Source organism: Somniosus microcephalus, chromosome 7 (genome assembly GCF_052327205.1).
Source record: "Somniosus microcephalus isolate GS21.2 chromosome 7, FLI_Smic_1.0, whole genome shotgun sequence".
Lineage (NCBI taxonomy): Eukaryota > Metazoa > Chordata > Chondrichthyes > Squaliformes > Somniosidae > Somniosus > Somniosus microcephalus.
Window position 1 is genome coordinate 248782100 of NC_140993.1, and position 15198 is coordinate 248797297.

At 46.5% G+C, this 15198-nt stretch overlaps 1 protein-coding gene across 1 annotated transcript in view; it reads left to right on the forward strand.

The window, feature by feature from the left end:
• The window catches only part of LOC147115212 (uncharacterized), a 139617-nt gene extending 129665 nt beyond the window's left edge, over window positions 1-9952 (forward strand). Inside the window, exons 20-21 of the mRNA XM_085993576.1 lie at window positions 5335-5398; window positions 7136-9952. Coding sequence (XP_085849702.1) covers window positions 5335-5369 — 35 coding nt within the window. The 3' untranslated portion in view covers window positions 5370-5398; window positions 7136-9952. The remainder of the gene's footprint in view (window positions 1-5334; window positions 5399-7135) is intronic.
• Window positions 9953-15198: the final 5246 nt, after the last annotated feature.

Below are 15198 nucleotides of genomic sequence, written 5' to 3' on the forward strand. Positions count from 1 at the left end.
TTGAGTATTCTAGCCTTGCCCTGCGCCTCTAAGCATATATCACCTTTTTTGTCTCTAATAGGCCCCACCCCGCCTCTTCTACCAGCATGTATACAGTAAGTGGGTAGTAAGATTTTTGGGTTCCCTTTTATGTTAACTGCCATTCTACTCTCATATTCTCTCTTTGCAAATCTTATTTTCATCTTCACATCCCCTCTCAATTTATTGCATTTGGCCTGGTTCTCCCTTGAAGAATTCACCTGACATGCATCATACACCCTCTTTTTTTTGTCATCATCTTCTCTATCTCCCTCGTCATCCAAGGAGCCCTTGCTTTGGTTCCCTTACCCTTCCCTCTTGTTGGAATGTACCTAGCCTGTACTTGGAACATCTCCTCCTTAAAGGAACATCTCCTCCTTAAAGATTACCCATTGTTCCGTTACAGTTTTTCCTGTCAGTCTTTGGTTCCATTTTACCCTGGCTAGATCTTTTCGCATCCCATTGAAGTTAGCCCTATTCCAGTTTAGAAGTTCCACTCTAGATTGTTCCTTGCTCCTCTCCATTGCTAATCTAAATCTTATGATACGACAATCACTCGTACCCAAGTGTTTTCCCACAGACACTTGGTCGACCTGGCCCACTTCATTCCCCAGCACCAGATCCAGCAATGCCTCCTTTCTAGTTGGGCCAAGAACATATTGGTCAAGGAAATTCTCCTGAACACATTTGAGAAATTCCTCCCCCTCCTTTCCCTTTACCCTAGCATTATCCCAATCGATATTTGGGTAATTAAAGTCCCCCAATATCACCACAGTATAGCTCTTGCATATCTCTGCGATTTCCCTGCCAAGTTGTTCCTCTACCTCCCTCTCACTATTTGGAGGCCTATAGAGTACCCCCAATAGCGTGATCATACCCTTTTTGCTCCTCAAGTCTAACCAAATGGATTCTGTCCTTATCACCTCAAGAACATCCTCCCTTTCCAACACTACAATGTCTTCCTTAATCAGCACTGCCACCCCACCTCCCGTTTTTCCTTCCCTATCTTTTCTGAACACCTTGCACCCTTGAATATTAAGTGCCCAGTCCTCCCCATTTTTAAGCCACGTTTCCATTACTGCCACAACATCATATTGCCACGCGGCTAATTGTGCTTATAGCTCATCAACCTTATTCATCACTCTTTGTGTGTTTACATACATGCATTCTAAACCCATTTTTGAATTTTTCTTAGTCTGCTCCTATCTAATTTGGTACTACTACTGCCCTAGTACTATCTTCTCTAGTACTATCCAACACAATCACTATTTTATGCACCTTATTCCTTTTTTCTACTCCTATATGCTGGTGCCCATCCCCCTGCCAAGCTAATTTAAACCCTCCACAACAGCACCAGCAAACCTCCCGCGAGAATATTGGTCCCGGCTCTGTTGAGGTGTAACCCATCCGGCTTGTACAGGTCCCACCTTCCCCAAACGGTCCCAATGCCTCAGGAATCTAAAGCCCTCCCTCCTGCACCATCTCTCCAGCCACACATTCATCTGTTCTATCCTCCTATTCCTGTGCTCACTACTAGCACGTGGCACCGGGAGTAATCTGGAGATTACTACCTTTTGAGGTCCTGCTTTTTAATCTCACTCCTAGCTCCCTATAGTCTGCCTGCAGGACTTCATCCCTCTTTCTGCCTATGTTGTTGGTACCGATATGGACCACGACCTCTGGCTGTTCACCCTCCCCCCTCAGAGTGTCCTGCAGCCGCTCAGTGACATCCTTGACCCTGGCACCGGGGAGGCAACATACCATCCTGGAGTCACGTCTACGGCTGCAGGAATGCCTGTCTGCTCCCCCAACTTTTGAATCCCCTATCACTATTGCTCTTGCGCTCTTTTTCCTCCCCCCCCCCCCCCCCCCCCCCCCTCCCTGTGCAGCTGAGCCACCCGTGGTGCCATGAACTTGACTCTGGCTGCACTCCCCAGAGGAACCATTACTCTCACCAGTACTCAGAACAGAATACTGGTTGGAGAGTGAGATGCACTCCGGGGACTCCTGCTCTACCTGCCTGGACCTCCTCTTCTGTCTGGCGGTCACCCATTCCCTCTCTGCCTGCATACTCTCAAGCTGCGGGGTGACCACCTCTAGAAACATGCTATCCACGTAACTCTCAGCCTCGCGGATGCACCGCAGTGACTCCAGCCGCCACTCAAGCTCCGAAACCTGGAGCTCGAGTTGCTGTAGCTGGCGACACTTCCCGCACATGTGGTCGTCCAGGCTACGTGAAGCGTCGAGGACTTCCCACATGGCACAGGATGTGCACTCCACGGGACTGAGCTGCCCTGCCATGCCTCTATTTAATAGACTAATCCAGCAGCAATAAACTTAAAACTTAACAAAAAACACTCTCCAGCTACTCACCAATCAGCTCTTCCCTCGATTTAATAGGCTATTAAATAACTTAGCAGAAATAAACTTATAAACTTAAAAAATACACTCACCAGCTAAAAAATATACTCACCAAATCAGCTGCTTCCTTTGTGCCGACGTCACATTTTTTTACTCTGACGTCACTTTTTCCAAAAACTGCCTCTGTTGAGTTACTGCCGCTTGGGACTGCGACTGCTCCTGTGCTCCCACCAGGTCCGCTCCTTCCGGTGCTGCTCCCACTCTCGCCGCTCTTTATACCACTGCTCCTGCTCTCGCCGCTCTTTGTGCCGCTGCTCCTGCTCTCACCGCTCTTTATACCGCTGCTTCCGCTCTCAGCGCTCTTTGTGCCGCTGCCCCCGCTCCCACCGCTCTTTATACCGCTGCTTCCGCTCTCGGCGCTCTTTGTGCCGCTGCTCCTGCTCTCGCCGCTCTTTATACCGCTGCTCCCGCTCTCGGTGCTCTTTATACCGCTGCTCCCGCTCTCGGTGCTCTTTATACCGCTGCTCCTGCTCTCACCGCTCTTTATACCGCTGCTCCCGCTCTCGGTGCTCTTTATACCGCTGCTCCCGCTCTCGCCGCTCTCTATACCGCTGCTCCCGCTCTCGCCGCTCTCTATACCGCTGCTCCCGCTCTCGCCGCTCTCTATACCGCTGCTCCTGCTCTCGCCGCTCTTTATACCGCTGCTCCCGCTCTCGGTGCTCTTTATACCGCTGCTCCTGCTCTCGGCGCTGATTGTAGTTGGTGAATGATGAGATCGACACTGAAGGATCAATGGTTGAGCTGCTGGCCAGCAGTGATGCTCTTTACATAGAGAGAGGGGAACTTGAATGAGGAATGTCATGATTGATCATTATTGCAAGCCTGCTGACAGGCAGACAAAATGGTACTGGCTAAACTGGAGTTTGCTGAGAGCATGTTTTTTATCTCTGACTTTTTGTAACCTTTGACCAATACCTTTTTTCTGGTCGGTTTTCTCAAAGTACTCAGTTTGCCTCAGTAAGAGTAGATACTCAATTGCTTTGAGAAAAGAAGGTTTAAAATTTCTAAAAATACTAGTCAATGTCCTATCATGTTGCACATGGGGAGTTAAGACCAGGTCTAGTTTACAGTTGAAGTGGGGTTAGAAGCCGGGGTGGGGGGGCGGCGGTCAAGGATATTTAGACCGGCTGTGCAGACATATGTCAGTCATTTTAAGGTTATACTTTCTGTTCTTATTTTTATACTTCCATTATAAATTCCTATGTCCATATTTATAATAGAAACTGCCTTTGTCTCCCTGTAATGCCACCCTCCTGCCAGTGGGGGCGGTGCAATCGTTCCACTGGCAGCGGAGCAGGAATTACAGTGTGACAAGTTTATATAGACAGTTCCTAATGTAAATGTGGTCGAAGGAATTTATAATGGAAAAACTTGACAGAAATATTACACACAAGAGTGTGTGGCGGGGGGGTGGGGGGGGGGGTTCCTCCACAATCCTTCCTGAAGTCGAGCGTGTTGGCAGCAGATACGGCAGCAAAATGGGCCGGTGAGGTCTACCATCGCTTCACCACCTCGATTGAGATTTCCATCCCCCTGTAGCTGCCAGGACTGCCACTGCCTGCTCCTTCCCCATCCGCTGTATGCACATGATCGTGCGGGAGTGGGGGGAGGTGGTGCGGTCCAAATCTCGGCTGGTTTTCTGCCTGTATCCCCAGCACTTCACAGAACCACTATGGGGAACGGTAAAAACGGCATTGAGATGCCTCCATGGAGCGAGAGGACCATGCTGTGGTCTTTTCTTCCTTCACTCTATCCTTAATGCCTTATCCCTTAAAGGGCCTGGTCTTTACGGAGGCTTCCAGTGGGTCTTGGTTTCAGATCTTTGGGCTGATTCTGCCCCTTTAAGGTCCCTCACTCAATCTTCTGCTGCTTCAGCACCATCGGAGTTTCTACCTTTGCACTGGTGAGCTCCCTCTTTACAGCGAGAATTCCCTGGAGAGCCCGTTGTACATATGCAATAAGCCCCGATTATGTCGCCACCAAAAATTCTGGGCCATTGTTCTCTCTGCTCACTCAGTAACAGCTCATATTGCTGCCTTTCTGTATTCAATAGCAGCTTTCAGTACACACATTGTTCTCTTTCTATTCAGAAACAGCTTTCATTACACACGTTGCTCTGAATTTATTGACTAGCAGCTCTCGTTGCACGTGTTTTCCACGCTCTGTCTATTCATTAACAAATATATTGGCCTGGATATTCCATTAGGTTCTCCCAATCTCCCTTTGTAATGTCGGCAGGAGACCGGCAGTGCCCCTATAGGAGCAGAATAAACAGCTGAAAGTGGCCATTTCACCATTTTCATGGGGTTCTGTCCGTCTCTTGCAATGTTACAACTGGAGATCAGGAGAACCCCCAAAGATTTCAGGGCCATTGTTCTTACTGGAGGTAGACTGGCACAACAGAGATTAAGTTTTGCCTGGAATTTCCGTGGGGGTTCTCCCCATCTCCTGCCTTATCTCTGGCAGAAATCCAGGAAAAATAGGGCAAATGGGTATTTCTGCCATTTCTCCGGGGTTTCCACTCAAGTTACAATGGGGGATTGGGGGAACCCATGCAGAAATTCCAGGTTTTTGTGTCTAGCTTTCATCAGAAGTTGTAATTGAAATACTTCATATTTTTTAGTTTACAAGTGTAGCAACGAATTAAAGTCACAAGTTTTATTACATCACTATGTTAGGGGGCACAATAAGTTGTCCTGCATCTGTTTTATTAATCCAATCTGAAACAGTTTTGGTGCAGAGGAGATGGGTAATTTAAAACAATATTGAGTATTTTATATATATCAGCGAATAATATTCAACGCTATTTGCAGCACACCACATACCAATTTGTAAAAGTTCTCCAACAATAAACATTGCTTTTTGTGCTTTCTCTCTTTACTAAATTACCCTTAGGTACCACTGGGACCCATTCATCTCACGAGCCATAAGATGATGCCCAGGAAAGCAGTCAGCAATGGTAAATAATGTTTAGTTAGTCATTTGCATTGTTCCGTGCTCTGTAGGGCTGTGCAGAGTTGGGTTGTTGTTGACTACCATTTCTCCAGTGATGTGCCTCAATAAATCCGAGACTCGATGTTAGCGAAACAAAACAAGGCTTTTATTGACTTAGAAGGTAACACACAGAGGAGAATGTATCTTCCATCCAGAGGTCTGCCGTACTGGATGTGCTGCAGGCTGGGCCAGCTTACATAGGAGCCAGGTATGGGCGGAGCCCTACACACAGTACAATACAATGGAAATGAAACTGAAACCAACCACAGTCACAGGCAGAGAAATACTGATGAGTGATGAATGGAATATTTCATCACATCCAGCATCCAGCAGAAGTCTCATGTATGAGATCGCAATCTCTTTCCCTCCTGCTTGATCATCGTGCTCTCATGGTATGCAGTATGCAGGGTCCAGTTTCCCAAAAGGCAGAGCAGCACAGAAAAGGCCCTCTCTGTTGTACATGCTACTCTGCCGTAATTTCTTCTTATACATGTGCATTCCAGCAGTTGGGTCATGCATGCTCGGAAGACAGCATTCTGGCTTTGTAGAAAGTGCATCCCATAATCCTTAGGACCCAGGAACCTATTTCAGTAGGATATGCTTGCAATGTCTCCACAAATTCGATCCAACCATAGTAGATGACAACTGGATGAAGTGCAGCCAAACAGACACTCTACTGCACACATTCTGGTCATATTCGCTCCTCCACCCTCTCTGGATGAAAGTCTGGAAGGCTCCTTGATGGTCCTCCAGACCCCCCCCATGTCTTCATGGCCTGCTTTTCCCTACAGAAGTGTCCCCCACAGCCCGTCAGCTTGTCTCATTCTTGCTTTTAGTGGAGGCAAGGTATATCCACGTATGTGGTGCAACATGAGACCCTCACAACAAACACAAGGATAAAGCAACTGTGGGACATTTGCCATTCCAAACGAATAATACATAGGATGCACATGGAACTGGGGAAACAATACAAGGTGTGAGCCCCATTTCTGCAGGCCCACCCCACCATTGAGCCACCTGACTCCACCCAGATGAGAGGACCAAAAACCATCGGTTGACCAAAGAGAAGCCTGCCTCCTACTGCCTACAAAAACACACTGTGCAGCTGCACAGCTCCCAAACATTGTCCTCACCCAACTCAGTACTCAGCCAACCTTCTGACTCCATCATCATCCCACAACCTAAGCTTCCCTGTATCAAGGAAAATATTCTGAACTTGTCGACATGGTGTCAATAAAATGTACTGAACTCTGATAAGATACTCGCTGCAAGTACCATATAATGGAATCTTTAATATGCCATGACCAAAGAAACTTTACTAAATTCAATCCAAAAAAAGACATGAAAAAAGGAAGCCTTTGGCAGACATATGAGAACTGGTAGATTTAGTATTTTAAGGTATGAAAGAATTGTAGTGTTTGGGCAGTGATACTGCTGTTTGGCACACACACATATACTCTGGTATGTGTAACTGGTAGTGCAGGTTTTATGACTGATGAGCATGCTGTGGAATGTTACACCACAATGCAACCGATTTAATTTAATCCATTATCTGTCATGTACCCTCTGTGAGGTAATCAAATTATAATTTAAGACCTGATCTTATCTTGCCTCTCTATATACGGGTCAATGCACCTCAATGTATCGCCTAAAGTAACACTCCATTTTTGTGTGACTGACTGCGTTTTTTTCTTTTTCTTAGAGATTCCTTTTGCAAGTGAAGCAATTAATTCCTCAAGGTGATGTGAAATAAGCACTGTAGCATTCTATTCAAAGTGGAAACTGGATGCGAAGCCTGATCAAAAAGCTGCTGCTGCTGAAGTATCAACATAAATTATTCTGTAGAAACATGTTACAGAGAAACATTTTATTTGTGAAGGATGTTGACATCAGTGTCAGAACTCAAAGATAAAAATTAACTCCTAAAAGATTTACTAATTACAGCATCATACCTTACTAAGTTAACCTTTCACTTACTGTATAAACATCTTTTGATTTTAGGTGCATGGCATTAATCTAGTTTAAGCTATGGGACTTTGTTCCCAGACTGCAGCAAAACAATTAGTCATATTTTTGCAAGAGAATTGCAGCTTCCAAAGAGGTTGGGGATAACTTTGACTTCATGCGATAGTGTAAAACGGGTGCTAGCGAATCGCCAGCCCATTTTACAACTCTCCCGATTTTTATTTTCATTGACTTTAAGATATGAGATAATTGGAATTTCTTGCAAAAATAAAATTCTAATGTAAATTTTCAAAGATACTAGGAACATAAGAACATAAGAAATAGGAGCAGGAGTAGGCCTGCTCCGCCATTCAATAAGATCATGGCTGATCTTCTACCTCATCTCCACTTTCCTGCACTATTCCCATATCCCTTGATCACCTTAATATTCAAAAATCTTATATGCATCTTTAATGAGAAAAAGCTGGGTCCCAAAGTTTTAAATGTAAATAAATTTGTGTTTCCGTGAGAATGGGCACTATGTGTGCTTGGTTATGTTTTGTTGAAAATGAGGATTCCTGTTACAGGAAACTTTGTGATATCCGGCACCGACGGGACCGAGCTGTTGCCGTCCCATCAAAACTGCCGGACAAACCAGCGCTAATGTTAAAACATACGGAAGCTTTTGAGCTCCGTATCTAGCAACAAACCCTGTTGCTTCTTCTAAACAGTCGGCCGTAGCTTGCAAGCGTCTCTGTAGCTAAGCAACAGCTTTAGCTAGACCTTGCAGAGCCTGACTAGTGGAAAAAAAAGCAACGAAAAGAAAAAAAACTTACTGAACCGACTCCTGAATTTTGCCAGTGGATCGAGCATTCCGGACAGTTAACCTCCGGATAAACCAAAGTTTCCTGTACTCAGGGTCCCATGCATTTGATGATACTGCTGGAAGAAGCCTCACTACAGAAATGTCTAAAAATTGTTGCGCACCAACCTTACACCCTCAGATAAAAGTACCACACAACAGAGTTTCTGGGGGAGAAATTCGGTATAGCCCCGCTTGGGGCGCCAAAACTTTAAAAGTTGAAGAATTAGCGCCAGGCGGTAATCATTGTCGACTCCCGAGAAATTCATTGTTCGTGCTCCAAGAGGGAAGTGGAGCGCTAAATCAAGCGCTACACTCCTAACTTAGAGCGCTAACCTCTGAGAGCGATAAAGAAGGTCATGCGTAGTCCAAAAGGCACTCTTTCATCACACAGGCTGCTTCCATCTCTTAAAGGGAAGGGCCAATCGCACTGTATAACCTCATAGTTATCAGTGGTGTTTTTCAATGCGACCTGGGCGACTGCCATTGCAGCCCCCATCACTTTCAGAAAGTGCAGCATTTGGAGATGTTTGAGGAAAAGGTGTAAAAAAAAAAAAAAAAAAAAAAAATTTTCGTAGGCAGCAGACTGGTGCAAGTAACAAACGGTGCAATCACGGGAAGTGCCTTTTTCGCGATGTTCAAGTGACACGGAAGCATTCCCTTTAATTACCGCTCCTGCAGCGCACTTCCAAGTGCACAATGCTTCCTCTTACTGGCGTTGTTGGTGCGAGGCGCTAAAGCAGGGGGCAAAAGGAAATTTTGCATCGGGGATGTTAACGGAGCGTTGCACATGCATTGACGTCACCATGTGAGAGGCGCTAGAGGCCTAGGCATTAGCAGTTAGCGCCAGCGCTAATTCGCCAGTGAAGGTCGCTAACGGCGTTGGATTCGCCACGGCCGGGTGCTAACCCCTTAGCGCCCCCGCCAGGCACTAAGCTACCAAATTTCGTGGCTTCTGTATTTGCATAGTGCTACACAAATAGAGCTGTGTCAATAAGTAGCATTTGGAGTGGGATTTTGGTAATTGTATAATGCCAGGCTACAAGCACAGAAAACTCCAAAACATCTCCTACAACGGAACATCACCGGGTTTCACGGCAAGAAGGCAAAAGAATGATCTCACTGGGGTCCTTTGGTTGATGGCCTTAGTTTTCAGCAAGCAAATGATTATTCTGACTATAAAATAAGAGAGTTTTATAGCCCTGTCTTGCCATCCCTCTGAAGAGTACCTTGGCTTTAGTTATGCGCACTTAAGAGTTAAGGGCATTGAGGTGCCCTGAGGAGACCTCCCAACACTCAGCTCATTGTGTTCAAATGGTGAGGAAGTCCCATAACAGTAGAAACCAAGGCAATTTCCATGAGAAAAGGAAGCTGCAGAAACAGGTACAAAGTTATAACAGGTTTGCTTTGGTTATGGCCTCCTTATTGTAGAAGTTGTGATTACTAAATCACCTATCAGAAGGTGGCTGTAAACTTGGAATAAAGTTGCCTTCCCAATGAGCTGGATTTTACATATATACGACATGGATACACAGATATTCCAAACCATTACTAATTAAATGCTTTATTTAAATAAGATATGCTGGCCTCTTGCACATCGCCAGTTTTCATTGCGCTACAATTTGCAGCCATGCTTTCAGCTGCCTAATATGTATGAAAAATTGTGTATAAAGCAAGTAAATTAGTGACTAATAAAGCCTGTTCCACCTTGAATTGTTTGTCAGTATACTGTACCTCTAAAGAGTAGTTTAGTTTTCGTCATGTTAAGGAAAGTGGCATGGGAAACACATACTAATTTAATACAGGGATATTTCATATAGAAGATCTCTGAATTCCCCATTTTGCACAGAAGATAAATGCACTCGGTAGGACACTATATGCACCAGGAAAGCCCCAGATTCAAGCCCTGGTTTATGCCGCATCAGCTGGGGAAGAAGACCAATGGGAAGAATTTCCACGAGAGTCCTCCCACTTATCCATCATAACTTCAGTGGAAGTGCTGCGGAAACAGCGGCGAAAAGACGTAAACACTATTTCTCCAGGATTTCTGTGGCTATTATGGTGGATGAGTGGGAGAACTCCCACCCAAATTCACGCCCTTAGTCCTCAGTTACAAATAATTACTTGGTTTTTCAACTGATTTATTTGGATGTTGATGACATCAATGTTGCTGATGGCATCAATGCTGCCGGTTTCATCAGTTTTGCTGAGGCTTGCAGTTTTAATGATTTATCGATTTTGCACTAACTTTTCTCAATTTCTCCCTTCTATCCTCATAATCCTGTGCATTAACAAAATGATTGGCATCATGGTGACGTTACTGTGAAAATTGCACAGCAAGCTCCCACCATGTGATAATGACCAGATAATCTGTTTTTGTTATGTTGGTTGAGGCATAAATATTGGCCAGGACACCAGGGATAACTCCCCTGCTCTTCTTCGAAACAGTGCCATGGGATCTTTTACGTCCACCTGAGAGAGCAAACGGGACCTCGGTTTAATATCTCATCCAAAGGACGGCACCTCCAACAGTGCAGCACTCCACTGGAGAGTCAGCCTAGATTTTTGTGCTCAAGTCTCTGGAGTGGGACTTGAACCCACAACCTTCTGACTTCGGTGACAATATTTAGTCAGAGGAAATTTCTGCACATCCAGTACTGGATGTTGGACAAGCAGTCTGACAATTGAGAGACAGTGAAGGGGTTGAGAGAGGTGGTGGTAAGGTAGATCTGGGTGGCGTCTGCATGCATGTGGAACCTGACATCGTGTTTTCAGATGATGTCAGCGAGGGGCAACATGTAGATGAGAAATAGGAGGGGGGCCAAGGATAGATTTTTGGGGACACCAGAGGTAATCGTGCAGGAGAGGGAAGAGAAGCCATTGCAGGTTATTCTCTGGCTACAACTGGATAGATAAGAATGGAACCACGCAAATGCAGTCCCATCCAGCTGGAGGCCGGAGGAGAGGCGTTGGAGGATAGTGTGGTCAACCGCGTCAAAGTTTGCAGACAGTTTGAGAAGGACAAGGAGGGATTGTTTTCCATGGCCACAGCCACATAGGATGTAAATTGTGACTTTGATAAGAGCCGTTTTGGTACTGTGGCGGGGTAGAAACCTGATTGGAGGTATTTGAACATGGAGTTCTGGGAAAGATGGGTGTGGATTTGGGAGGCGAAAGCACGTTCAAGAATTTTGGTGAGGAAAGGGAGGTTGGAGATGGGGCGGTAGTTTGCAACGACGGAGGGGTCAAGGGCAACGTTCCCGCTAAGCTGCATGGCTGCGCAGCTGTCTAACGGTCCCACGCAGCCCGGGACCAGCATTTCAAATGTGAAATTTCACACATGCGCGAAACTTTGAATGGGCTGTGAGCCCCTTAAAGGGACCACGCAACGAAAAAAAAATTGGGGGGAACATTGGTCAAGGTTTGGTTTTTCGAGGAGAGGGGTGATGACAGCAGGTTTGAAGAGATGGGGGACAATACCTGAGGAGAGGGAACCGTTAACAATATCAGCTACCATGGGGGCCAGGAAGGGAAGTTGGGTGATCAGCAGTTTAGTGGGAATAGGGTCGAGGGAGCAGGATATGGGTCTCATGGACATGACAAGCTTGGAGGGGGCATGAGGGGAGATAGAAGAGAAACTAGGGAAAGATGTGAGTTCAAGGCTAGGGCAGTGGGGAACCTCAGGGGAAGTTTGGCCCGGTGTGCTAGGGGAAGTGGCAAAGGCAGCTGAACAGATTGTCTCAATCTTTGTGACTAGGAAGTCCATGACCTCCTCACACTTGTTGGAGATGAGGGTGGCAGAGGCAGGGGAGAGGGGTTTAAGAAGACAGTTTCTGGTAGAGAAAAGAAGCCGGGGGCTACCTTTGCTTTCCAGGATGATCCTGGAATAGATGTCAGTTTTGACAGAGGAGAGCAGGACCCAATAGTGCTTTATGTGGTCCAGCCAGATCTGGCGATGAATGTCTAAACCAGTTGTCCGCCATATACAGGAAACTCTCTTTTTACCAGCACCTAAATAACCGGAAATCTCTCTTAACCGGCAAAATTCAGGAGTAGGTTCAGGTAAGTTTTACTTCATATTAGTGGCCATGTAACCAGGGTTCCTGGATCTGTGGCCGTGTAACCAGGGTTCCTGCACCTGTTGCCATGCAACAGGGACACCTGGATCTATGGCCGTGTAACCAGGGTTCCTGCACCTGTTGCCATGCAACAGGGACGTCTGGATCTGTGGCCGTGTACGGGGCTCTCGTACCTTAGTAAGTATACCTCTCTGTAATCCGAACTTTTTGATCAACCAGCACCACGTCGGCCCCGTCGGTGCCGGATAAAAAAGAGTTTCCTGTACATTCAAGTCTGCGTCCTTTGGACTTAAGGGAGCAGGGATGAGGGCTGTACCAGGGGGATCGGCCAGGGTGAGAGAGAGTAATTGTTTTAATGGGGACTAGGGCATCAAAGGTGACGGTGAGGGTGTGGTTGAGCAGATCGGTAGCTGCAGAAATGTGGTGAATGGAGGGCCAAAGGGTAGACAGTTGGGATTTTGAAAGCACAGTTGTAAGTGAATTCAGAGAGAGCTTTTTCCAGGGACGGAGACAGAAGGAAGTAGGGTTGGGAGGCGGGAGGGGGATGTGTTTTGTGCAACCAATATTTTTAATACCTATGAAGGTTGAAATGATTGTGGATATGTTATTCAAAAGCTTAATGCACTCGCAGCAAATTGCTTTCTCCACTATTTTAATGCACACAACAGCCTGAACTGGTTAATACCTCTATCAAAATAGTGGAGAGACATAGGGGTGAAAATTCGGTTGCTTTGTGCCTCCCATTAGTGTCCTCACTAAGAGGGCACAAAGCAACTAGCGCGCGGGCGTGGCGCCGCACACGCTTCCCACGAAATTCAGCGGGAGGTTAACCGGCAGCGCCCCGCGGCGCTGCGCCATCGATGACGTTATCACTGTACGCAGCACCCAGCCACGATCTTCGGGAGCGCCCCCTAACTTACCGCAGGACGCTATGTCTGACGTGGTCGGGGGGGGGCCTACCTGCAGTTGGGGAGGCGCTATTTAAAGGCGAGGTGCGGGGCGGCCATTTTTGTTGCTGGCCGCCTGCCTGCCCTCCCGTCCCCAGCCTCCTGAACCACGCCCCTCCCCCCCCCCAATACCCCGCAGAGTGCTGGCTGCACTCCAAGAGCCCGGCACTTCTCGTGAGTGCCGGGCTCTTTTGCCGGCACTCCCGATCCCCGGGGCCCAGCTGGGCCCTGGGTCACGCTGCGCAAGGCCCCTCCCCTTTAAGAAGGGGAGGAAAGCCTGCAGTACCGCGGCACATAGCGACGTGTCGCAATATTCCCTCGCAGCGCTCCAAGAGGGATGCGGGGCGCTTCCAGTAGTGCCCCGCTTCCCTCTTGGGGCACTACCACTCAATTTCTGTTGCGGGGTGCTAATTTTTCCGGGGCACTAAAAGTAGTGCTCTGGCGACGTTAGCACCTCAAATGGGGCACGACTCAATTTTTAGCCCATACTGTACAAAGGCTTTGATTTGCATAATATTGTGCATTTCAATAATTAATGCAATGTAACATAATATTATTGCAATTTATGCCTGAACAGAGGTCTTGACTTTCAACCATTTCATGGCAGCCATGGCTTTCATTTCAATCTGGATAAAAGTGTACAATGTGCCAAATATGACAGTATACTGTAGAAATAGATAAGGACAACATATTTGTCTAACCAGTTGATTTACAGTGTGAGTGCTTCCTGTAGAATTGATCAAATATATGCTTTATAATGCTCAGTATGTGGGCATTTGGGTCTTATAGCAGGCACCAGGGCTCAGAGCACAACCATGTCTTAAGAGCAGGGTTTAGGTTTCAGAACAAGGGCTATGTCTGCAAGTGCAGGTGCTGCCTGATAGAGCAGGGGTTGGGTCTGACAGCAGGGGCCATTTCTGACAGCAGATGGCGGGAGGAATCGAGTCAAGTAACAGCAGGAGCATCACCTGCTAAATCCACCATCCTGCTTCTGGTAGGGTTCTGCTGATACTGCGAAAGCTTGACTGCTTGTTCGAAAACTAATGCCAGGTCTGAGTAGAAACAACTCTAGCACCATTTTTGTTTCCATTTTCCCTTGAATGCTGAATGTATTTCTCTCCATTGTAATGCAGCAGGCCCTTCCGCATACTGTATTAACAAGCTATTAGCGAGTTTTTTCTTCAGGACTTCTCTCTTAGTTGGCCTTTTGGCACAATGGGAACGGTAGCATAGCATACTGGACTAGTAATCTAGGGGCCTGGACTAATGATCTGAATGTGGTTGACTCTTAACTGTCCTCTGAAATGGCCTAGCAAGCCATTCAGTTGTCAAGAAGGTAGCTCACCACCACCTTCTCAAGGGCAATTAGGGATGGGCAATAAATGCTGGTCTTGCCAGCGCCGCCCACATCCTTTAAATGAATTTTTTTAAATCCAAAGAAGGAATGCAAATAATAGCATAAATTATGCATTTGGGAATCTGTTTACAACAAAGATCAGCATTCCTCACAGGTTACTCACATCTACATTTATGCAATACTTTACTCTCTGAAGAAAATATACCCCTGTAGGAATCAACGGATTCCTATCTAAATCACTGAGGTCGAGTCAGTTCAGTAAATTAACCGAATTAAATTAAACTGGTGAACAAAACAAAAACATGCAGGAGCAACAGCAAACAGGTCTATGCAGTAGCTTGTTCCACGAGGTCTGAACTCAGAACCTCCCACCTCTGACGTCATGACGTTTCCCGCCACTCGGGGCACCACGTGACCAACGTGATGATGTCATCGCGTTGTTTCAGGGTTTTTACAGAAAGCTTGTTTACACTCAGCAAACGGACATAGGTGCTGTAACATTGCTTTAAAGACAGTTATTCATTTGTACAGGAGTTCATTGGTGGTTTTACCACACCCCATTGTTTTTAAAAAATT